At 42.4% G+C, this 25,218-nt stretch overlaps 1 protein-coding gene across 2 annotated transcripts in view; it reads right to left on the reverse strand.

Annotated features, from left to right (window-relative positions):
• Positions 1-25,218, reverse strand: part of MPP7 (MAGUK p55 scaffold protein 7) — a 323,523-nt gene that overhangs the window by 137,444 nt on the left and 160,861 nt on the right. For both annotated transcript variants that reach the window (XM_077268457.1, XM_077268458.1), the window contains exon 5: positions 9,137-9,214. In XM_077268457.1, coding sequence (XP_077124572.1) covers positions 9,137-9,214 — 78 coding nt within the window. The remainder of the gene's footprint in view (positions 1-9,136; positions 9,215-25,218) is intronic.

Here is a 25,218-nt window from a genome sequence, read left to right on the forward strand (position 1 = left end):
ATCCCTCTCCCTGTCCATCCATCCATCCAATTAAAGCAGAGCATGATTAGTCAGTGGGAGGGGCGCAGTAGGGGATAATATTTATCACCAGTGCTGCTTTTCTGGTGCTTTGTGCATTACTTCTATTCCCTGTAACAGTGCCCTGGGCAGGACAGTATGCTGAAGCTGTATGTGATGCATAGAGAGAAGTGAGAGGGGTTTAGGTGCAGTCACAGGGGTCCGCTCACTGCTAGAATGTTTACCAGAACAAGAAATGATGGAGAAAGTACTCAAAGGGAAGTAGAGGATTCTAAAGAGGAAGTAGTGATGAGTGAATATACTCGTTGCTCGGGTTTTCCCGAGCACGCTCGGGTGATCTCCGAGTATTTATTAGTGTTTGGAGATTTAGTTCTCATCGCCGCAGCTGAATGATTTACAGCTACTAGCCAGCTTGATTACATGTGGGGATTCCCTAGCAACCAGGCAACCCCCACATGTAATCAGCCTGGCTAGTAGCTGTAAATCATTCAGCTGAGGCGATGAAAACTAAATCTCCGAACACTAACAAATACTCAAGAGACCACCCGAGCAACGAGTACACTCGCTCATCACTAAGAATAAGTGATGGATGTGACAACAGAAAAACTGAAGGAAGTGAAGCAGAAAGGCAAATAACATGACACTGGCATAAAAGGTATATGGAGTTCTTTAGAGTCATTATCCTTAGGTATTTATGGCAAAAATAGTAACTGAGTTAACGTACTGGATGACCTCTTTAAGCCAAGCTCATATTTTGTTCTATCACACTATATAACCACTTGGCACTCCTAGTACTTCTATAAGGTGTTGGTAACGGAGTGGAATTATTCTCATGCACCTCACCACTGAGACAGCTGTATAGTCTTATCTGTCCAACAGCTATACCGATGCCTCCACCCTGTGCCAGTCATTGCACTGGTTGCATGTTTGTTTAAGAATACTTATAAACTTTATACTTATAAACTTTCTAAACTTTAGAAACTTTAATACTTATAAACTTAATACCCTATAAACTTAACACTCATCCACAAAGCTCCCCACACTGCTGCGCTCTGCATCTCATCCTTCATCTGTCTACCACCCTACCAGAGCTCTCCTTTCTGATTATCATCGAAGATTACCGTCCTCCACCAAACCTCCCACTCCCGTCTCCAAGACTTTTCTTGTGCTGCACCAGTTCTCTGGAAAGCACTAACCCAGACAGTCGTCTGATTAATTCCTAGTGTCCACAGTTATAAGCATATGCTAAAAACACATCTTTTAGGGTACTGTCACACAGTGCCATTTTCATCGCTACGACGGCACGATTCGTGACGTTGCAGCGTCGTATAATTATCGCTCCAGCGTCGTAGACTGCGGTCACACGTTGCAATACACGGCGCTGGAGCGATAATTTCATGACGTATTTGCGATGTAGAAGCCGTTGGTTACTGTGCGCACATCGTATACAACCTGTGTCACACGATGCAATCATGCCGCCACAGCGGGACACTAGACGACGAAAGAAAGTTTCAAACGATCTGCTACGACGTACGATTCTCAGCGGGGATCCGGATCGCAGTAGCGTGTCAGACACAACGATATCGTAACGATATCGCTAGAACGTCACGAATCGTGCCGTCGTAGCGATCAAAATTGCACTGTGTGACAGTACCCTTAGGCAGGTCTAATTACATTATCTCATTAATTAAACTGTTCTAAGTGCTCCTTTACTGCATTTTCCCTCATTATCTGGTCCCTTCTTTGCTCTATTCCCACACCGTTCAAGCACTCAGTAGCACTTTCTATGGACACACAGACACTGGCTGGTGACTGGTCATTCTAAATAAATCCCATTAAGATGGCCGAGTCATATAATACAAGCACTTTCCAGCTTTTGCGTTACTAAATCCTATACACTGAAGATCATTAAATTCTTCTACAGATTGTTAGGGCAGAGGGGAGAATGCATATTTCATTGTACCTCAGGACTTATATTTTTTTAAAATTTTATTAACTAATGAAATGTATGTATGCATTTTACTTTTTTTAAAAAAATGTTTAACTTATCTTTGCTTAAATTACATTTTAATTCCAAAAGAGATTTTAAATTCTGACTTTCATTTTGAATTATGATATACTGGTACATATAATGTGGCCTTTAAAGGGAATCTATCAGAAGGTTAACAGCCAGATACCAGGGATGTGTCGCTCACTAAACTGTGTTGCTGTTTCAATAAAATCAGTGTTTTATCACCAGGAAATTATCACTACAGGACTAGCTGTCTTGTACCTCCCAGTCCTGCTGTTATGCGTAACCATGCCCACCACTGATTAGCAGCTTTCTGTTAATTGACAGCTTTTGTGCACACTGCACATAAGTGATGTGGGCATGGTTACCGTATATATAGCTCAGTATTCAGAGCTCTGCTAGATCTGCAGCACAGAAAAGTCATTGTATAAAAATGAGAGCAAGCAGCCTAGTAAGTGATGCATCAATGACATCAGGATTTCTGCCCCCACATAATGTTGCTTTCAGATGACATAAGGAAATCTGTCATCAGGTTTTTGCTAATGTCTCTCGACATCAACTTGGTGCTATCCTCAAGAAGAAACATATCTCCCCTCTCTCCCAAAGACCTCCATTAAAAGCAAACCAGGCTTCTACTTTGCCCTGATGAGGAGCAACAACCCTGAAACAGATGTCTGCACATTGAGTTTTTTACCTTTTGGGGAAGATTTAAGTTTGGAATTGTAGCCCAAGTCATGTAGCAAGGGTTAGTAATAGGTCAATATTGGTTTCTAGGATTGCTACCTCCAAAAAGGTGGTACTAGAGACCCTTTTCTCCTCCGCTGCGGATACTATTTGTATGCAACATCTAAAATGAAGTGTTAAATGTGACAAATTGATATACCTACAATGGTATAAGTCTTGGATAATTCAGCCTCGGTCCATCCTAAACTGCGGAATGGTTTAAGACATCCCATAAAGTAAAGGTTTTTTTTTTTTTCTAGATTCCTGGCGAGGTTTACAAACCGCATGTTACTGTAACCTCCTTAATACCTGTGAAGGCTATAGATAAAATAATTCATGCCTGCACGTTGTTAACATAATGTCCTGGCAATGCACACTAAGCACATTCATCCACTCAGACATCATTTGTTATAATGAAGAAAGCTGTCCGCCCTCTCGGAGGCAGATAAATGATTATTGGGAAGCCGTTACTCTGTTTCCAACACTGGTGCTGAAGTCGAGATCGATAGGGGCAATATCAGGTTGCATTATGTTATTTTTAAGGTAAGTGGAAACACAAAAATAGGATTTTGTATTTAGTTGTTTGATGCAAATTACCGTACATTAAATTTAAAAAAAAAAAAAAAAAAAAAAAAAAAGGCAGTCAATATTCGAGAAATATACATTCCTAAATATACATACGAGTCTAATCCCAAATCATTTGGGCCATAGTCATTACACGGGTTGGACACTTTAGGCCAGAGGTCCCCAACGTTTCTGACCTTGAGAGCCACATCCAGCCTTGAGAGAGGGTCACAAGCCACAATCAGTTCCCACCCCCCTCGCAGTAGTGGCAACCAAAGCCCCCATTACAGGAATAATGGTAACCAAAGCTTTTCCACAAAAATCACCCCAAAGAAGTATATTAAGATGCAGGGGTTCCCACAATACCCCCATTTAGTATTCTCCTATAAAGCACTCCCAAGACACTGTCACATTCAGCTTCAAAAACCTCCTCTGACAGGTTTATCATCCAGTCTCCAGCAAACCATACTTAAAGGGAACCTGTCACCCCCAAAATCGACGATGAGCTAAGCCCACCGGCATCAGGGGCTTATCTAGAGCATTCTGTAATGCTGTAGATAAGCCCCCGATGTATCCTGAAAGATGAGAAAAAGAGGTTAGATTATACTCACAAAGGGGCGGTCCCGCTGCGGTCCGGGGCCTCCCATCTTCTTACGATGATGTCCTCTTCTTGTCTTCACGCTGCAGCTCCAGCGCAGGCGTACGTTATCTGTCCTGTTGAGGGCAGAGCAAAGTACTGCAGTGCGCAGGCGCTGGGAAAGGTCAGAGGCCCAGTGCCTTCACACTGCAGTAGTTTGCTCTGCCCTCAACAGGACAGATAAAGTACGCCGGAGCCGCAGCGCCAATACAAGAAGAGGACGTCATCGTAAGAAGATGGCAGGCCCCGGACCGCGACGCCCATCGGACCGGACCGCCCCCCCAGGTGAGTATAATCTAACCTCTTTTTCTCATCTTTCAGGATACATTGGGGACTTATCTACAGCATTCCAGAATGCTGTAGATAAGCCCCTGAGGCTGGTGGGCTTAGCTCTTCGTCGATTTTGGGGGTGACAGGTTCCCTTTAAATTATCTCTATACCCCTAAGACCAGTGTATGTGCATGCAGATCTGCTGTTCCGTGCAGGGCTGCTCACAAAATTCACCATTTTCAGATGTGCTCTTCATACCTGTTTGCTAGATCTGGAAATAATGCATCAAGCTGGCAGACAGCCGCGAGCCACAATTCATGGGACCGCAAGCCACATGTGGCTAACGAGCTACAGGTTGGGGACCCCTGCTTTAGGCTCTTATGTTAGTCATGGTTCATACCCATTTGTGAATTTCACCTGCACCACCAGCCCACAGACCATGCTGGACGGGAGTGCGGTGACCAAGACTGCAGAATCAAGGATATGCTAGTAAGTGCTATATTTTCCTGCACCCCACATTAGAACAGAGTCCATATACATGGCCAACCCCTTCAAAGAAGAGATACACAATGGCGGCACCGATGCAATATCGTACAGATGGTTCCACTACTTGGGACCTCCTCCTGAGGCAGAATGGAGACTCTCTTAGTTCAAGCAGCTCTTGTATTACAAATACAGCCATTCCCCTGAATGGCTGCAATACAATATGTCAATTGCCCTACAATAGCGGCTTCACCCTACAAAGCAATTTTCCAGGAGTGTCAGGAGGCCGATCAGCTAATTACCTCTGGAGCTGCATTCTGAAAGGGGCTATCTCAGACCTAAAACCAACAATCCACACTGGTTCTCCATTTCTTAAAAAAATGCAAGTGTTTTACCAAGGCTTAAAAGTCAATACCCATTGGATCCCCACCAATCCCAATAACACCGCTTTAGAGATCTTATAATGATAACTGTCAAATTGGCAGAGTCTGGTATCGCAACTCCTTCGCATTCGAACAAGAGAAAATTAGGAGAGTCCGCTCACCCAGTGTACGATATGGAGGCATGGAACAATTGCTGCAACAAGTGAGAATAAAAGAGGTGAATCCATCTCCAGGGACATTCATAAATTGTAAAATCCAAAGTATTTGATAATAAAAAAAAGGATTAAAGTTTATGAAAGCAGACACGTTTCAGACTTATTGCAATTACTAAAGACAGTTGCGTCTGAAACCCGTCTGCTTTTATAACTGATGTAGTTGTGACAATTTTAATCCTTTTTCTAATAAAATAATTTTTATTTTTATATGGACGTTCCCTGAACCTGGATTCACCTCTTCTAATCCTTCCCATACTAGCCCATTGGCTGAGCTACAGTAGCAGACACATAGACGTGGCCCCTATCTTTGGGGAGGAAAAAACAAAAAAACCCGAGTTCTAACCATGCACAGCCCTATGTGCCTCAAAAGGGGCTTTTTTATGGCTCCATGCTGAAAGCAGTAATACACCCATGTGCATGAGACCTTTCAATCATAGGACATGTAGAAAAACACAATATAATTAAGTATCCCTCTATCGTATATGAATCTCTGCAGATGAGGGGAATAAGAAATGTGATGATAGAAATGCTGCTCCGAAGCTGAAAGTACAAGCTGCGATGTATAAATTGGACATTTCCTCGGGTTCTGTGTTGTCACTGAGATCCCACATGTATCTTAACCAAGCTTTTCTACAATTTCGACTGCACAGGAAAAAACCTCACACAAGAAAATCATAGGGGTTGAGATGAAACCACAAGCAGGACCGCAAGTGGAATAGAACTATAAATTTACTTGATTGTGGATTAGTTGGGACGGTTAAAATCCAAAGGCTTGTATCTTAGTCTCCAGTATCGGAGTAGGAATGGTGTTACCCGCCAGAAGAATTACATTCCGAGGACATCTTTTCGGAATGTGCGACGTACATCAACCCTTTGCCTGCTATTTGCACAGTACTTGGCTGCACCGGTGGAGCGTTCTTTTGCCCATTTGGTGCACATGGGGTTAAGACTACCCATAAAACAAAAAATGTCAGTGGTTACGGTCTTACTATAGGAACACGGATTTCCATGCTCGCGACCAGCAGTTCTGACCCAAGCCAATTTGTGCTCAGAATCCTATGCCTTCAGCACTTTTTAATGTTGGTTTAAGAACATGTAACAGAAGATGTGCAAACTCGCCATCTGGGAGAAGGGGTTTTGCTTTAGCAATGTTTTATGTTCACTAATGTACATAATGTTTTGTTTCCTAATCTACTGCTGGATAGTCACCACTGCGCTAAAATGGAGCCAAATCCCTGCCAAGAACTGGAAATCGAGATTGTAAATGGATTCCAAAATGCTCAGCGCTCTAAAGAATTATTCAGTCTTGAGACACCTAAGTATTCTTAAGAGGTTTGGATGTACGGTGGATTAGATGAGACCGAGAGCCAAGGAGATGTCCCATGCACTTAATGAGTAAGTGAAGTCCCAACGTGACATTAATACATATCTGAGGTTGTGTAGTATGGAGCCGACTGATGCCTGGAAAGGGGTGCGTTCAAGATGATACACAACCAAATCTGGAATGGCACCATAATATCAAACATCGTCCGGACCACCAGGGATGCTACTGGGAGTAGAAGTCAAGACCCTAAAGAAACATTAGTGACAACAGAGCAGCTGAAACCATCCTCAATGCCATCTTTTAAAAGGGGCTCATTACATAGCTACAGTGCAGCTCATGAAGAAAGTACAGGATGCCATCTGGCTATATATTGTAGGCATAGCTGCCTTCTCAAAATCAAGTGGGTGGAATAAATACCTAGAAACGTTAGTGTTAGCACAGGCTATGTGAATGGCGTTGGTGGGCACAACTGGTGACGTCATGTATCTGACTTTTCCTGCTAGTTCTTCCTTCTGAAACTGGGAATTGACAGATGAGCCATGGAGAATGTAAGAGTAATGAGTTATTTATTTCTTTTAATTCTTATTTTTCAGCCCCTACCAGAGATGCCAACCATCCAAAAATTCCAAAACAGTTAATAACAATAAGGCATTTTTTTCCCTGTCCATAACATTTTTTTTTTATTATTATTTTTTTTTTTTTAAGTGTACATGATTTTTTTGACTTGGAGAAATTTACAGATTATTTTGACTGTAATTATCATTTTACAAGTCACAGTGACTCTAGCTGATGTCTCATCAGAAGTATGGGCTGCAGACATAGATCACGTATAATCATAATGATTTATTATGGTTTTCTAATGTGTCCACAATGTTTTGATGAGCTGTCCGGAAAAAATAAAAAGTCAAGTTGGTAACCTTGTCCCCCTACTAGTCCTAGTATGTACCACTGGGGACACATCATGAGAGTTACTTTAACAATTATTTCGTATATATAATTTTTTATTTTAAATCGATTATCTCAACATTTCAAATGGGCAAAATTGCAAAATGCTGGTAAAAACAATGCTGCAATTTACTTATTAATAAAAGTCCTCTCCTTTTTCAAAAATCCAGTGATTTTATGGTTTACTGCACGTTGCCTAGGACACCGGCCACTTCTGCAGTCTATCAGAGGTGGCCGGTCTTCGGGACAAAAGAGTGCAGCGCTTACAGGTGCTTCCTGGCTATAGAGCTTGCAAGTGCTGCTCCAAATCTGGAAAAGCTGCCTCTGCTTGCAGCATCAAAGAGCACAAAGCTCGGGTTAATGACTTATCAATGGCACTAGTACTAACTGTCAATCAAAAGGAGCGCCGCCATGTCCACCGGCAAACAGGAATCCTGGAGGCAGGGGAACTGGGCGTTCCTGAAAACATACCATGAGATAACCCCCTTTAATAGACAATTTTGAAAAAAATTTATTAAACTGCACCAAACGTAAAATAAGAAAATCCCCAGTAATTATAACTGGAGATATATGACACAGTTCCGCCAGCGGAAATAAAGCTGGATCCTCCTGAAATATGAAGATGTGTTCTGCAACTGTTTGGGGAAGTGGATTTGCCCCAGAAGGCCCCATAGGAGAAGACCAGTACTAGAAATGTAAGATTTTACACCGGGGCTCGGGAAGTTCAAGTCTTTGTACGTCATATAACAGTATTTTTTTTATTTAAGGCCTTATTTCCACACCGACTGATGTGGTCATACAGTAAAGATATAGATCAGGGCTTTCTGAAGTGGCTCCATGAAGATCATGAAAGATAAACTCAGTAGGCCGTGATACCCTAAAAACAACCATTTATTCTAAAAATAATATTTTCTCACCACCTCAATGTGTGTCCCTCGGGTTCTCTGCCCAATTTCACTTATGTGCCTCGTGATGAACGAGCAGTTCCCAAAAGGCAGGTGTATTTTTTTCCCCTTTCTAAGAGAATTATAGACACAGGAAATTGGCTACTCCATCAGCTCGCTTGTTGAACACTACTTTTTGATTATGACAGTAATTTGGAAAGCTGGAGAACATGAATCACGGCTCGTATAGTCTACGCTTCGCCCCGACAACCCCCCTCGCGGTATTTTATATAGCTCATTTCTGCAGTATTAGCTGTCATTTTTCTTCTCCCGTCAGCAGAACAGACGTCTCATTTGTCTATTATTGTAAGGCGCTCCTCTTGTCTGTGACTTTCCCCAAACATTGGCAGAGGACTGCTCTTAGCCTCCCTCAGTGGGACTGCAACCTGTAATTTTAATAACGCAGCCACCGCGTCCAGGCATACCAAGGTGATGTGTATTTATTGCGCACCAATGAACACAAATTAAGGCGATGTCAGCAACCACCCTGTGTTGACAGCGGGCTGGGAAGCAATCTCCACAGTGTATGGTTTCTATCCGGGGAATGGCTTGCACATGTTTGTATTGGGACGACTTTCACGTATAGCAATGGCTTGGCTGAAGGGCTGCACATACTTACATCATCAGCCAGGGCTGTAGCGCTGTGGATAATGGGCTGGGGGTTCTCTTTCTCGTAGTAGTGCAACTTTTCATGTATCTGTGGGGGAACAGAAGAAAACAGAAGAAAGTTAGTCACATAGTTTTGTACAAAAAAGTGATTGATTCAGAGTTTATCTGAATTTTCAAACTAAGTTAATAGCTAGTACATAACGTCCATTACATTAAAGGAGTTGTCCACAACCCCCTCTCAATCCTTCTGCACTGCATGCCAAATTATTATGCTAATTTGTGTTAAGAGTCATAAACGATGTAATTTTATTGATTTTTCAAATAAACTCGTGGATGGTATTGTGTCTCACGGCGCTTTAGAGCACTCAAATCAATCTTAAAAAACAGGAATAATTAGTTTGTCAGGAGAGCCCAATTAAATAAAAACTACTTAAAAAGGAACCGGAGAGGTGATACAGGGTGCCGAAGGATGTTTCTTCTACCAAAAAGCATCAAATAGAGCATTGGCTTGGACAAGGTATGAAAACATTAGATATTTCACAAAAACTTAAGTGTAATCATTGTACTGTGAAGAGATTTGTGGCTGACACAGAGAACAGATGGGTTTATGCAGATAAAGGCATAATGAAGAAGGTGTCTGCCAGACAAATTCAGTGGATTAAGAGAGCAGCTGCTAATATACAATTACAAAGCAGTAAAAAGGTATTTGAAGCTGATGTTACCCCTGGAATCTCATGAACCTCAAGGTGTAGGATATTCCAGAGGCTTGCAGCTGTGCATAAACGTACTATTCTGCCATCCCTTAACAGGGCTCACAGGCAGAAATGATAGTAGTGGACCCAGACATGAAGGCTAATTTTAAAACAGTCTTGTTTACTGAGGAGTGCCATGCAACCCTGGATGGTCCAGGTGGATGGAGTAGTGGATGGCTGGTGGATGGCCACCATTTCCCAACAAGGCTGCGACATCAACAAGGAGTCATGTTTTTTTGGCTGGAATCATGGGGAGAGAGCTGGGAGTTCCCCGTAGGGTCAATGAAGGTGTGAAAATGACCTCAGCAAAACGTATAGAGTTCTGACTGACCACTTTATTCCATGGTACAAAAAGAGCTGTGCTATCTGCAGCAAAATCATCTTCATGCTGACAATGCACCATCTTATGCTGCAAATAATACCTAAGATTCATTAGCTGCTTTGGGTATAAAAGGAGAGAAAAATCATGCTGCGTCCACCATCCTCCTCTGAGAAGCCTTGAAGTATCCTCCAACAAAACATCAGGAAAAGGTGAAAAACATCAGAGGTCTGTTTTTCGCTGCGGTATTCTTGCCCTTGGGCTGGGCAGTGAACTACAGCCGGTCCGTCCCATTCCCTTGAACTGCAGCTTCACACACAGAATGTGATACGGCCGCACTGCTCCATCATGAATACTCTTCATTCTCAGGACCAGTGGGAATTTCAGTGGTCAAACTGGCATCAATTGATGGCATATCTTAGCAAGTTGAGTTAATTTTTTTTAATTTTTTAAGAAATGCTATGATCTCTTTAAACAGCAAAAAAAAAGAAGAAAAGTTGCTCTTTATAACCTTATATTTCAATAATTTTTAACATTTATAAAATAAAAGCAAATTTGATAAAAGAAAAAAAAATAAATACAGGTACCGTAAGTATTTCTAGGTCCAAAGTGCCAATATGTTAAAAAGCCTAAAACATCAGTACCATCTAGGAGACTCCGCTATGAAAGCAAATCCCTTATGCTGAGGGAGGTTGGAGATAAGAACAGAAGAGGTAGGGAAAAAAAAATCTAGGAAATAGCTGAAGCGTTTAAAAAGGGCTCCCTCTAAACTACAGCTGGACATACATATGTGTTAACTGTCGGCCATCTCTACAAATTCCCGCATACTCATAAGACCTTGGCTCTGCCAAGCATTCATGTGGCACCAATGAAGAGGGAGGAGAAAGCTGCTATCAGACACCTCTTACAGTGGGATTATCACTATTTAACGGCCTTCAGCTCAATCTCGAGTTGTGGCGACTTGATGGATGAACATTAGGAAGATTGATCGTGTGCAAGCCTAGATCGGTCCACCAGGGTCTTCTCCACCATGATAGTATCAAGCCATCTGGTTGCTGGTCTTCCTCTTCACCTTGTTGCTTCTATTCTTCCGACCATGATGTCCTTTCTCCAGTGATTGCTCTCTTGGTGTAATGGTGTCTAATGTAGGCAAGTCATAGTTTGGTGATCCTTGCTTTGTGTGACATGTCTGGCTTGATTTGTTTCAAAATTCATTTCTTTGTTCTTCTTGCCATCCATGGTATTGACTTCATCCTTCTCCAGCACCACATTTCGAAGGCGTCAATTCCATTTCTGTCTTTTTTCTTTATCGCCCAGGTTTCGCATCCATATGTTATTACAGAAAAGTCCAAACTATGTAAGATCTGAGAAAAGAATCAGACATTGAAACTCCAACTGCCGACTGATCCTTCTCTCCCTCAACATAATCTGTTGGGACGCGCTAATTCACAATGATCCCGACCAAATTGTGGGGTTTGGACAACTTTATCCAACGTGTATGGGAGAGTTAAGGTTCGCAATGTGATTATCACGATGTGTCCAAAAGAGTCTGACTGTGATTGTCTCTGCAAGATTCATATATATAAATCTTTATCCAATATTTATATGGCTAATACAACACAATCAGAATAGTTCTCTGACCAAAAAGTCCTGCGGGCCTGTCGCTGACATTAGATCTGTAAGAATCATGCACGGGAGCTCAGTTATGATGCCGAGAATCCAAACTCTCCAAGAATCCACATAAAACACGGGGACTGAATTAAGAAAAAAAAAAGTGAATTTCCATTCCCTGTAAAACGTCTACGTTTATAGAAGTGTTTGTGATTTGGGATATCGCAGCCCTACCTTCCACAGACCCAAGTCACCTGGTAGGACCCTACTATGGGAAATGTACCAAGACCCATTTGTCATTACTGTCTGCCGAAGTGTTACATATGAAGTCAGGTGGAAAAAATGTGTGCAATGCAGATTAAGCCATAGAATAACAGGGAATATGAGCGCGTTCTGTGTCGTGCCACCATATTGCAAAAGTAATCATTTCCAATGGCTTGTCTGAAACTACAACACTTTATGGTTCTACCTTTGCAAAGAGATTACCACCTTACCTAGTAAATGTGCCATTATTTCATTTCCATTTTTTTACTTGGCTACTAGAATAGTTTCTATATTTGAACTGAATTTTGTTGAACCTGGGAGGTATTCATATTATAAAGAAAGACCTGCGGGCAGACAGCGATGTCATTGTGAACTATCGCACGCCGCCGAATCTTCCATTACTTCACTGCAAAGCAGTCAAGAAGAGTCAAAAAACAAACAATTGTGCTAAAGGGTGCATCCAAACAGGACCTGCCGAAAATCCTCAACGCCAAAAATACGCTGCAGATTTAATAGCAAATTTCCTCTGCAATGTAAATGAGATTTTTTACTTAAGCAACAAATATAACAGCGGAAAACATGCAGCATACATCTCATGGCAGCGTACCATCAGCCTAAAGGAAAACAACATTGTGCTACACAGAAATGCAAAAAAAAAAGTACAAGAAAAAAACTGAAGTAGCTGCCCCAGTCGATCATTTAGTTTGTGGCTTAAAAATCAGAGGTGGAATCTAGGAATTGCCCCATTATTGCTTTGTACAAGTCCAATGCATAACATAGCAAAGAGTGCAAATAAATTGTAAGTGCATATACCTAGACATAACTCACATATAGTAGCTCCTACTACATGTGAGTTATATCTAGATATATGCACTTACAATTTATTTGCACGATTGCACTTTCTTTGCTATGTTATGCGCTACACACTACTACAGTATATCTCCCCTATGATAGATCTTAAGACTGACTACATATGGAGACATCCTTATAATATATAACTTTGCACCTTGTGTAGGTAATCTTGCTGCATCTTAGTTATGTTAGGACCCCTGATGGGACTGTTTGATGTTTACATGCAGCTATGATACAGATTTATCGCTATTCCTCATAGGGTGTAATATATACTATTTATATTCTCTGTGCATATAATATTTCATTTTTAAATAGATATAATATTCTAAATTTCTATTCCCCTATATTCCTGCTTTCATTGCTACTCTGATCTGATTTTAATAATTTTTGGATTAATTAAAACTAATATTTTAATACTCTCTGACCTTTCCTCTATTATTTGATTAATTGAAAGGGTTATATGTGGACGTACTGTATAATGGATGACACTCATGAGTATCACAACAGAAAGCTACGACTTGAGTTTCCTGTACCTAACTCTGCACCTTCCTTCAGGTATTGATAGAGAAACATGGCGGGTGGTAGAATTAGAAGCCTCCTCAATGATGAAAATATGAAAGAACCAAAAGTAACGTTGAGATTTTAATCCCTTTTGTGGAGTAATTTGATTTAGTGAATAGAGATTTAGGCTTGGGTCAATCGGGATGAAGCTTCCGGGTTATATTTGTAAGAGTCAAATCTGAACGGTAAAAGAGTCACACAAGCCGCTGACAAATCGCACATACTTTCGGGCCAACGACTTGTTGGATGACCATAGGTACTTGGCTTACTTATCTTCTGAGCCTTAAAAAAAAAGGTCTCAGTGAATAAAACACCGTGTGATGGAATCCTGAAAGACGTTGGTGGCCAGTAAGGTCTTATTAAAGGTCTGGAAGAACAAGGTTTATTACTAGAAACCCAGGATGAAGATGACAGCATTCTGGTAAAGTGATTACAATAGCAAAAAACTTGCCAGGAAACCCTTTAATAACACCGTAGACAGCGGCCATAAGGTGATTCAAAAGTGAACACTTCATTTTCCTATCAGTTCTACGCAACGGTAAAGTAATTGGGTATTAGTGCCGGCCCGTGTAGCTGCTACACAGCATCCGAACACTTTCTGGCATTTAATAATTCTTAAAATAGCAAAGAAAAAAAAAATGTAATTGCAAACTTGGAAGAAAGATAGATCCACCAGACTGAGTGCTGAAACAAATTCAATGCATTGGATGAAAATACATCATAAATTATTCAAGTGGGAGCTGGACACAGAATCCAGGCTATAAACAATATTTTGGAGTTTCTTACTAAATCTTTTAAGAATTACCAGAATTTAGGCTTTTATTTCAGTATCTTAAAGTGCACGTTTTGTCTACATCAATAGACATGAAAATCACACTCCTCGACTTACTTTAATCAATATGATCCTATGTGTGCTTACAAGTGAGCGTGAAAGTGGTCCTATGTGTGCTTACAAGTGAGCGTGAAAGTGATCCTGTGTGTGCTTACAAGTGAGCGTAAAAGTGGTCCTATGCGTGCTTACAAGCAAGTATGAAAGTGATCCTGTGTGCTTACAAGTAGTATGAAAGTGATCCTATGTGTGCTTACAAGTGAGGGTAAAAGTGATCCTGTGTGTGCTTACAAGCGAGTGTGAAAGTGATCCTATGTGTGCTTACAAGCAAGTATGAAAGTGATCCTATGTGTGCTTACAAGCAACTATGAAAGTGATCCTATGTGTGCTTACAAGTGAGCGTGAAAGTGATTCTGGGTGTGCTTACAAGAGAGTATGAATGTGATCTAACGTGTGCATACTAATGAGAGTAAATATGATCCTATGTGTGAGCATAAATGTAATCCTGTATGTGTGCATACAACGTCAACCTGTGAATGCGTGGACAAGTAAGTGAGTGTAAATGTGTTCCTATATGTGTGGGTATAAGTGAGCGTAAACTTCATCCTTTATGTACTGTTAAGTGAGCGTAAATGAGATCCAGTGTGTGTGTGTGTGAGTGTTTGTACAGACAAGTGAGCGTAAATGTTATCCTGTGTGTGTACAGACAAGTGAGTAAATGTCATCGTGTGTGTGTGTGTGTGTGTGTACAGACAAGTGAGTGTAAATGTCATCCTGTGTGTACAGACAAGTGAGTGTAAATGTCATCCTGTGTGTGTACAGACAAGTGAGTAAATGTCATCCTGTGTGTGTGTACAGACAAAAGTGAGTAAATGTCATCCTGTGTGTGTGCACAGACAAGTGAGTAAATTTCATCCTGTGTGTGTACAGACAAGTGAGTGTAAATGTCATCCTGTGTGTGTGTTCAGACAAGTGAGTGTAAATGTCATCCTGTGCGTGTGTACAGACAAGTGAGTAAATGTCATCCTGTGCGTGTGTACAGACAAGTGAGTAAATGTCATCCTGTGTGTGTGTACAGACAAGTGAGTACATGTCATCCTGTGTGTGTGTGTACAGACAAGTGAGTAAATGTCATCCTGTGCGTGTGTACAGACAAGTGTGTAAATGTCATCCTGTGTGTGTGTACAGACAAGTGAGTAAATGTCATCCTGTGTGTGTGTACAGACAAGTGAGTAAATGTCATCCTGTGCGTGTGTACAGACAAGTGAGTAAATGTCATCCTGTGTGTGTGTGTACAGACAAGTGGGTAAATGTCATCCTATGTGTGTGTGTACAGACAAGTGAGTAAATGTCATCCTATGTGTGTGTGTACAGACAAGTGAGTAAATGTCATCCTATATGTGCGTGGAGAAGGGAGCATAAATGTGATCCTCCATGTGTGTGTATAAGCAAGTGTAAAATTCATCCTATGTTTGCTGTTACGTGAGCGTGAACGTCACCCTATGCCGCTATGGGTGCGGACAAGTGAGGGTAAATGTGATCCTGTATGTATGCAAATAAGTGAGCGTAAATGTTAACTTATGTGTTTGGACAACTGAGTGTAAATGTCATTCTGTGTGTTGTTAAATGAGTGTAAATGTCATTCCAGGAGTGTGGACAAGTGAGTGTATGCGACCCTGTGTGTCTAAGAAAGTAGGTGTACCGCTGAATTCTCGTGTACTTGTTTTAGTGGCCGTGTACAGACCACAAGCATCACTCACACCTACAAGGCTCTCGGAAATTACTGTCCATCCATTAACCAACAAATGTGACACAGTGTCCAGACCAGTAAACCGTATGGCACTATTAATCAGTAATTTATAGGCACTACTATTATATCATTATCATAATTATTAGGCACTTTTATTTGGTCTCATTTTTTCTCCCACCATTCTGTAAGGACTGTAATCGGCATATACCGTAGTTTATTTTTTACTGAACTTTTAGCTTCTTGGTTTCGTCTGCATTTATGTTTAACAATTTCAATGCTGCACATTGTTTTCTCATATTTACATTTTCAATGAAAAATCATTTTTCCTTTCGGGTAGACGTATAACTGGAACATTTATATTGAGAAGCAGCAGAAAAAGCACTTGGTCCAGATATATATTAATTGCAAACCCAGAGGGTAACATATCTAAACATGAGGGATGAAGTAGTGAAATCAATATATGTCAGCTTTGTCAATCTGCACTGCAGGAAAGCCAGGCTGACGTGTGAATATCACATGCAGAAAAATGGTGCAGGGGTGTATGCCGAACTTGGAAGGTGGATATTCAGATTATAAAATGTGCACGCAGGCACACAGGTGTACGGAGGCACACAGGTGTACGGAGGCACACAGGTGTACGGAGGCACACAGGTGTACGGAGGCACACAGGTGTACGGAGGCACACAGGTGTACGGAGGCACACAGGTGTACGGAGGCACACAGGTGTACGGAGGCACACAGGTGTACAGAGGCACACAGGTGTACAGAGGCACACAGGTGTACAGAGGCACACAGGTGTACAGAGGCACACAGGTGTACAGAGGCACACAGGTGTACAGAGGCACACAGGTGTACAGAGGCACACAGGTGTACAGAGGCACACAGGTGTACAGAGGCACACAGGTGTACAGAGGCACACAGGTGTACAGAGGCACACAGGTGTACAGAGGCACACAGGTGTACAGAGGCACACAGGTGTACAGAGGCGCACAGGCATATTATAGGCGCACAGGCATATGGAGGCGCACAGACGTATTATAGACGCACAGGCATATGGAGGCGTATGGACGCGCACAGGCGTATTATAGGCGCACAGGCATATGGAAGCGCACAGGCGTATGGAGGCGCATGGACGAGCACAGGCGTATTATAGGCGCACAGGCATATGGAGGCGCACAGGCGTATGGAGGTGCACAGGCGTATGGAGGTGCAAGGACGCGCACAGGCGTATTATAGGCGCACAGGCGTATGGAGGCGCAAGGACGCGCACAGGCGTATTATAGGCGCACAGGCATATGGAGGCGCACAGGCGTATGGTGGCGCAAGGACGCGCACAGGCGTATGGAGGCGCAAGGACGCGCACAGGCGTATTATAGGCGCACAGGCATATGGAGGCGCACAGGCGCATGGAGGCGCATGGACGAGCACAGGCGTATTATAGGCGCACAGGCGTATGGAGGCGCAAGGACGCGCACAGGCATATAGAGGCGCACAGGCGTATGGAGGCGCATGGACGAGCACAGGCGTATTATAGGCGCACAGGCGTAGTATAGGCGCACAGGCATATGGAGGCGCACAGGAGTATTATAGGCGTACAGGCGTATGGAGGCGCACAGGCGTATGGAGCCGCACAGGCGTATGGAGGCGCACAGGCATATTATAGGCGCACAGGCATATGGAGGCGCACAGGCATATGGAGGCGCACAGGCATATAGAGGCGCACAGGCATATTATAGGCGCACAGGCATATGGAGGCGCACAGGTGTACGGACGCACGTATGCACGGACAGTGACTGGGGAGCAGTGCAATCTATTAAAGTACATGTTCACATGGGATGTATTTGCTGCTGTATTTTTTGCACTGGTCCTGAGTTGGGTCTTAGCAGCTGCTCCTGCTTTTGTCTGCAGTGCTGATGTCACGACGATATGACTGCAGCCAATCAGTAAGCTCAGCAGCTGTGCCGTCAACTAAGGTAGAGTTGCTGAGCTCAGTGATTGACTGCAGGGTTGCGGAGCTCAGTGATTGACTGCAGCGCTGATGAGCATTAGACTTTTAGACTCTTTCAGGAGGAAATATGGAAAAAACAATGAGAAATGTTATTTCTAGTCAAATAATAGATTTTTTTTCCTACTTTTCATCATGGCTGAGAAGAGCTCATGATGTGTGAAATACGTCACTTGGCCCTTAAGTAACAAAATTGATCCAACAATGATAACATTTGTTTTGCTTCTCGATGGAATATAAAATATTCCTGTACCGGACAACGTTAATGCTGAAACCAAAAGACGTGTTTAATTCATTTTAACTTCCCGTATAAACCATAGAATAACACGAGAAAATATAAAAAGAGGAGGGAAAACCTTTCATGGGTCAGGTGAGGCATCCTTTTGTATGTTATTTTTTAGCCCATTTAGGACTATATAGGGCAGGGTATATAGGGCAGGGTATATAGGGCTGGGTACAGTGGCGTGGCTATGGCATAATTTGCCAGAATTTGTGTCTGAGAAATTCAGTTTAGTGAGTGAATGTTACTCATTTTATAGGAAAACTGTATAACGCTTAGGTTTGCTTTATGCTGCTAGGATTAGAAAATGACGGCTGCTTCTTCTACAAAGTATACTACACATGTTCATGGCTTGTGTCAAGCAAGTGCAGCTCAGTTTCATTAAAAAAATGAAGATGAGTTGTAATTTCACATGCAGGTGAGGGGCCATTTTTGAAAAAAAAAAAAATAATCATATTTCTTTCAAATACCTTTAAGACGAGAACAAAATGGGTCAGTTTTTTTGCTAAACTCGAGACTGCAGCTCCTAACAACTAGCAAACCATAGACGTATCAGATAGAAATTCAGCACACCCCTGACTATACCCGAAAACCAAACCTTTAAATTATCAGACCTGAAACCCAAAAGCTATCAGACATCAGTCCTCTAAATTTTCAGGCACTAGACCCCTTAAGCTATCAGATCCCAGACTGTTAAATTACCAGACTGTAGACCATTACATTATTAGACCCTTTTATTTTCAGATCCCAGTTCAGACCCTTACGTCATCAGATCCTGCTCCAGACCCTTACATCATTAGATCCCATTCCAGACCCTTACGTCATCAGATCCTGCTCCAGACCCTTACATCATTAGATCCCATTCCAGACCCTTACGTCATCAGATCCTGCTCCAGACCCTTACGTCATCAGATCCTGCTCCAGACCCTTACATCATTAGATCCCAGTTCAGACCCTTACGTCATCAGATCCTGCTCCAGACCCTTACATCATTAGATCCCATTCCAGACCCTTACGTCATCAGATCCTGCTCCAGACCCTTACATCATTAGATCCCATTCCAGACCCTTACGTCATCAGATCCTGCTCCAGACCCTTACATCATTAGATCCCACTCCAGACCCTTACGTCATCAGATCCTGCTCCAGACCCTTACATCATTAGATCCCACTCCAGGCCCTTACATCATTAGATCCCACTCCAGGCCCTTACATCATTAGATCCCACTCCAGACCCTTACGTCATCAGATCCTTCTCCAGACCCTTACGTCATCAGATCCCACTGCAGACCCTTAAGTCATCAGATCCTGCTCCAGACCCTTACATCATCAGATCGCATTCCAGACCCTTACATCATTAGATCTCACTCCAGACCCTTACATCCTCAGATCCTGCTAAAGGCCCTTACATCATTAGATCCCACTCCAGACCCTGACGTCATCAGATCCTGCTCCAGGCCATTACATCATTAGATCCCACTCCAGGCCCTTACATCATTAGATCTCACTCCAGACCCTTACATCCTCAGATCCTGCTAAAGGCCCTTACATCATTAGATCCCACTCCAGACCCTGACGTCATCAGATCCTGCTCCAGGCCATTACATCATCAGATCGCAATCCAGACCCTTACATCATCAGATCCCACTCCAGACCCTTATGTAATCAGATCCCAATCCAGGCTCGTATGTCATCAGATCCCACTCCAGACCCTTACATCAGATCCTAATCCAGGCCCTTACCATCATTAGATCCCACTCCAGGCCCTTACCATCATTAGATCCCACTCCAGACCCTTACATCATTAGATCCCATTCCAGACCCTTACGTCATCAGATCCTGCTCCAGACCCTTACATCATTAGATCCCACTCCAGACCCTTACATCATGAGAACCTGTTCCAGGCCCTTACATCATTAGATCCCACTCCAGACCCTGACGTCATCAGATCCTGCTCCAGGCCATTACATCATCAGATCGCAATCCAGACCCTTACATCATCAGATACCAATCCAGACCCTTATGTAATCAGATCCCAATCCAGGCTCATATGTCATCAGATCCCACTCCAGACCCTTACATCATTAGATCACACTCCAGACCCTTACATCAGATGCCAATCCAGGCCCTTACATCATCAGATCCCACTCCAAACCCTTACATCATCAGATCCCACACAAAATCCTTACGTGATCAGATCCACTCCAAACCCTTGCATGATCAGATCCCACTCGAAACCATATGATCAGATCCCACTCCAGACCCTTACATCATTAGATCCTAATCCAGGCCCTTACATCATTAGATCCCACTCCAGACCCTTATGTAATCAGATCCCAATCCAGGCTTGTATGTCATCAGACCCCACCTGCAGACCCTTACATCAGATCCTAATCCAGGCCCTTACATCATTAGATCCCACTCCAGACCCTTACATCATTAGATCCCATTCCAGACCCTTACGTCATCAGATCCTGCTCCAGACCCTTACATCATTAGATCCCACTCAAGACTCTTACGTCATCAGATCCTGCTCCAGACCCTTACATCATTAGATCCCACTCCAGACCCTTACATCATGAGAACCTGCTCCAGGCCCTTACATCATTAGATCCCACTCCAGACCCTGACGTCATCAGATCCTGCTCCAGACCCTTACATCATTAGATCCCACTCCAGGCCCTTACATCATCAGATCCCACTCCAGACCCTTACATCATTAGATCACACTCCAGACCCTTACATCAGATGCCAATCCAGGCCCTTACATCATCAGATCCCACTCCAAACCCTTACATCATCAGATCCCACACAAAATCCTTACGTGATCAGATCCACTCCAAACCCTTGCGTGATCAGATCCCACTCGAAACCATATGATCAGATCCCACTCCAGACCCTTACATCATTAGATCCTAATCCAGGCCCTTACATCATTAGATCACACTCCAGACCCTTACATCATTAGATCCCACTCCAGACCCTTACGTCATCAGATCCTGCTCCAGACCCTTACATCATTAGATCCCACTCAAGACTCTTACGTCATCAGATCCTGCTCCAGACCCTTACATCATTAGATCCCACTCCAGACCCTTACATCATGAGAACCTGTTCCAGGCCCTTACATCATTAGATCCCACTCCAGACCCTGACGTCATCAGATCCTGCTCCACGCCTTTACATCATCAGATCCCACTCCAGACCCTTATGTAATCAGATCCCAATCCAGGCTCGTATGTCATCAGACCCCACTGCAGACCCTTACATCAGATCCTAATCCAGGCCCTTACATCATTAGATCCCACTCCAGACCCTTACATCATTAGATCCCATTCCAGACCCTTATGTCATCAGATCCTGCTCCAGACCCTTACATCATTAGATCCCACTCCAGACCCTTACATCATGAGAACCTGCTCCAGGCCCTTACATCATTAGATCCCACTCCAGACCCTGACGTCATCAGATCCTGCTCCAGACCCTTACATCATTAGATCCCACTCCAGGCCCTTACATCATCAGATCCCACTCCAGACCCTTACATCATTAGATCACACTCCAGACCCTTACATCAGATGCCAATCCAGGCCCTTACATCATCAGATCCCACTCCAAACCCTTACATCATCAGATCCCACACAAAATCCTTACGTGATCAGATCCACTCCAAACCCTTGCGTGATCAGATCCCACTCGAAACCATATGATCAGATCCCACTCCAGACCCTTACATCATTAGATCCTAATCCAGGCCCTTACATCATTAGATCACACTCCAGACCCTTATGTAATCAGATCCCAATCCAGGCTCGTATGTCATCAGATCCCACTCCAGACCCTTACATCAGATCCTAATCCAGGCCCTTACATCATTAGATCACACTCCAGACCCTTACATCAGATGCCAATCCAGGCCCTTACATCATCACATCCCACTCCAAACCCTTACATCATCAGATCCCACACAAAATCCTTACGTGATCAGATCCCACTCCAAACCCTTACGTGATCAGATTCCACTCCAAACCCTTACGTGATCAGATCCCACTCGAAACCATTATATGATCAGATCCCACTCCAGACCCTTACATCATCAGATCCTAATCCAGGCCCTTACATCATTAGATCACACTCCAGACCCTTACATCATCAGATCCCAATCCAGGCCCTTACATCATCAGATCCCACACAAAATCCTTACGATATCAGATCCCACTCCAAACCCTTACGTGATCAGATCCCACTCCAAACCCTTACATCATCAGATCTCATTCCAGACTCTTGCATTGTCAGATCCTGCTCCAGATCACAATGTCATCAGATGCCACTCCAGACCCTTACATTATCAGACACCTACCGTAATTTAGGGTTCTGGCCTGGGAATAATAATTTTGGTTTCCCTTAATTCTCACACTAGGCCAAAAAAAAAAATCAGGCCTCAAACTAACTTGGCCAAACCCACAACATCCTGATACTGTCTAGCTTTAAGACCTTGCGTACTGGGCCGGTTCCCTATAGCAAAACACTAAAGTTTCTATACAAGTATAGAAAAGTTCAGGGAATTATTCACTTTGATGAATTGCGTATTTTATATTGCATCACATTATTATGTAGTATATGGTTATACTATTTGGGAGGTACTCTTCCTGTCTAGCATTGGCATCCACTATGAATAATTGAAAGGTCAACTTTCCGCAGAACAAAGGGATCAAATTTGAGCTGGAATCTTGATCGACCACCCCCCCAAAAATTTTTTAAATAATAAATATATATATATATATATATATATATATATATATATATATATATATATATATATATATATATATATATATACACACACACACACACACACGTACACATTATATATATATTCAACAAAGACAAGAAAATAAACATATGAAAACAATACTTTCCAGTCCAACTTCACAACTTTTAAGAGTTTTTCACAATAGAAAGTTCAGAAGAATGGAGCTGGAAAGCATGTTGATGACTGACAATGTTGATAATAAAACTGTCAAGGGAATCTGTCACCAGGTTTTTGATGTAGGTGCAGAGACCCTGATTTCTGCCACTTACTGGGCTACTTGCTTCAGTTTTGATTAAAATCTGTTTTATCTGCTGCAGATGTAGTAGTTTTCTGAATGCTGAGCTCTGTAACCCAGATTGTCTGCTTTCTGTTTACACTGTGCATAGGCAGAAAGTGGCCTATCAGTGGGGCAGGCCAAGTGAGGACTTTCATTTTAACAATTTAACATAAAAAATAGGCAATTTGGTCAGCAAGAATGAAAAGATGGTAACAAGAAGGTGAAATATCAGTAACGGGGTTTGCGATGGGTTATACACAAGGTGCACTTATTTTTGAGACGGTCAAATAGTGTTGGTGTGAAGGAGTATAAACGCATTGGTTTGTTTTAATGCAGCGCCACCTAGTGTACGTTATATGGAACAATCACACCCATCGTTCTGCATTATTCTACAAAAAATTGCTCAGTGTTTAATACCAAGTTGCATTCTAGTACAGCATGGCTGCCTCTTCATCTGATCACCTCTAGCAATATCGGTGTCGAGTTTACATGTGTGTCCAGTGACGTACGGCCGTCTGCTTCACAATAAATGTGTACATGCCGTGTAATCATTACCAGACATGAGGAGCTCACAGAAGAGGTGAAATCCAACCACACCACATAACTTGTACAGCCCTGCTGTATTTAGTCTATTGCTTTTATACAGGGGGGTCATTCAATTACTCAATTACTCCTAAATGTTCTCCCCAGATTTTCATGTATTTCTTCCAGGTACTCCTCTTTCCTGGCAAAAAAAAAAATCTAATGTATCCAGAATAGACAAATTAAAAATATCTATTTTATTAATACTTCATTAAAAAAAGATCCAATGAGCATCTGGATCATTGATACACATTTTTTTAAATTAAGTATTAATAAAAATATATAATAATTAATTTCCCTGTGCTGCATACATTGGATTCTTTTGCCGTTTTGACTAAGCGTCGAAGCCAAAGGTGCGGTCCGAGCAGTAAATTCCAATTTTGGACAAGGGTGTGTCAATGCAAACTGTTTTTTTCCTCCTATTTTTAATCCCATTTCCTCCCACACTCCAAAAGCATTCTGATCAAAAATGGCTTGTGTGTATCCTTCTGATCAAAAATGGGTTGTGTATATCCTTCTGATCAAAAATGGCTTGTGTGTACCCTTCTGATCAAAAATGGGTTGTGTATATCCTTCTGATCAAAAATGGCTTGTGTGTACCCTTCTGATCAAAAATGGCTTGTGTGTATCCTTCTGATCAAAAATGGCTTGTGTGTATCCTTCTGATCAAAAATGGCTTGTGTATACCCTTCTGATCAAAAATGGCTTGTGTACCCTTCTGATCAAAAATGGGTTGTGTATATCCTTCTGATCAAAAATGGCTTGTGTGTACCCTTCTGATCAAAAATGGCTTGTGTGTATCCTTCTGATCAAAAATGGCTTGTGTGTATCCTTCTGATCAAAAATGGCTTGTGTGTACCCTTCTGATCAAAAATGGCTTGTGTGTACCCTTCTGATCAAAAATGGCTTGTGTGTACCCTTCTGATCAAAAATGGCTTGTGTACCCTTCTGATCAAAAATGGGTTGTGTATATCCTTCTGATCAAAAATGGCTTGTGTGTACCCTTCTGATCAAAAATGGCTTGTGTGTATCCTTCTGATCAAAAATGGCTTGTGTGTATCCTTCTGATCAAAAATGGCTTGTGTGTACCCTTCTGATCAAAAATGGCTTGTGTGTACCCTTCTGATCAAAAATGGCTTGTGTGTACCCTTCTGATCAAAAATGGCTTGTGTGTACCCTTCTGATCAAAAATGGCTTG

Source organism: Ranitomeya variabilis, chromosome 6 (genome assembly GCF_051348905.1).
Source record: "Ranitomeya variabilis isolate aRanVar5 chromosome 6, aRanVar5.hap1, whole genome shotgun sequence".
Lineage (NCBI taxonomy): Eukaryota > Metazoa > Chordata > Amphibia > Anura > Dendrobatidae > Ranitomeya > Ranitomeya variabilis.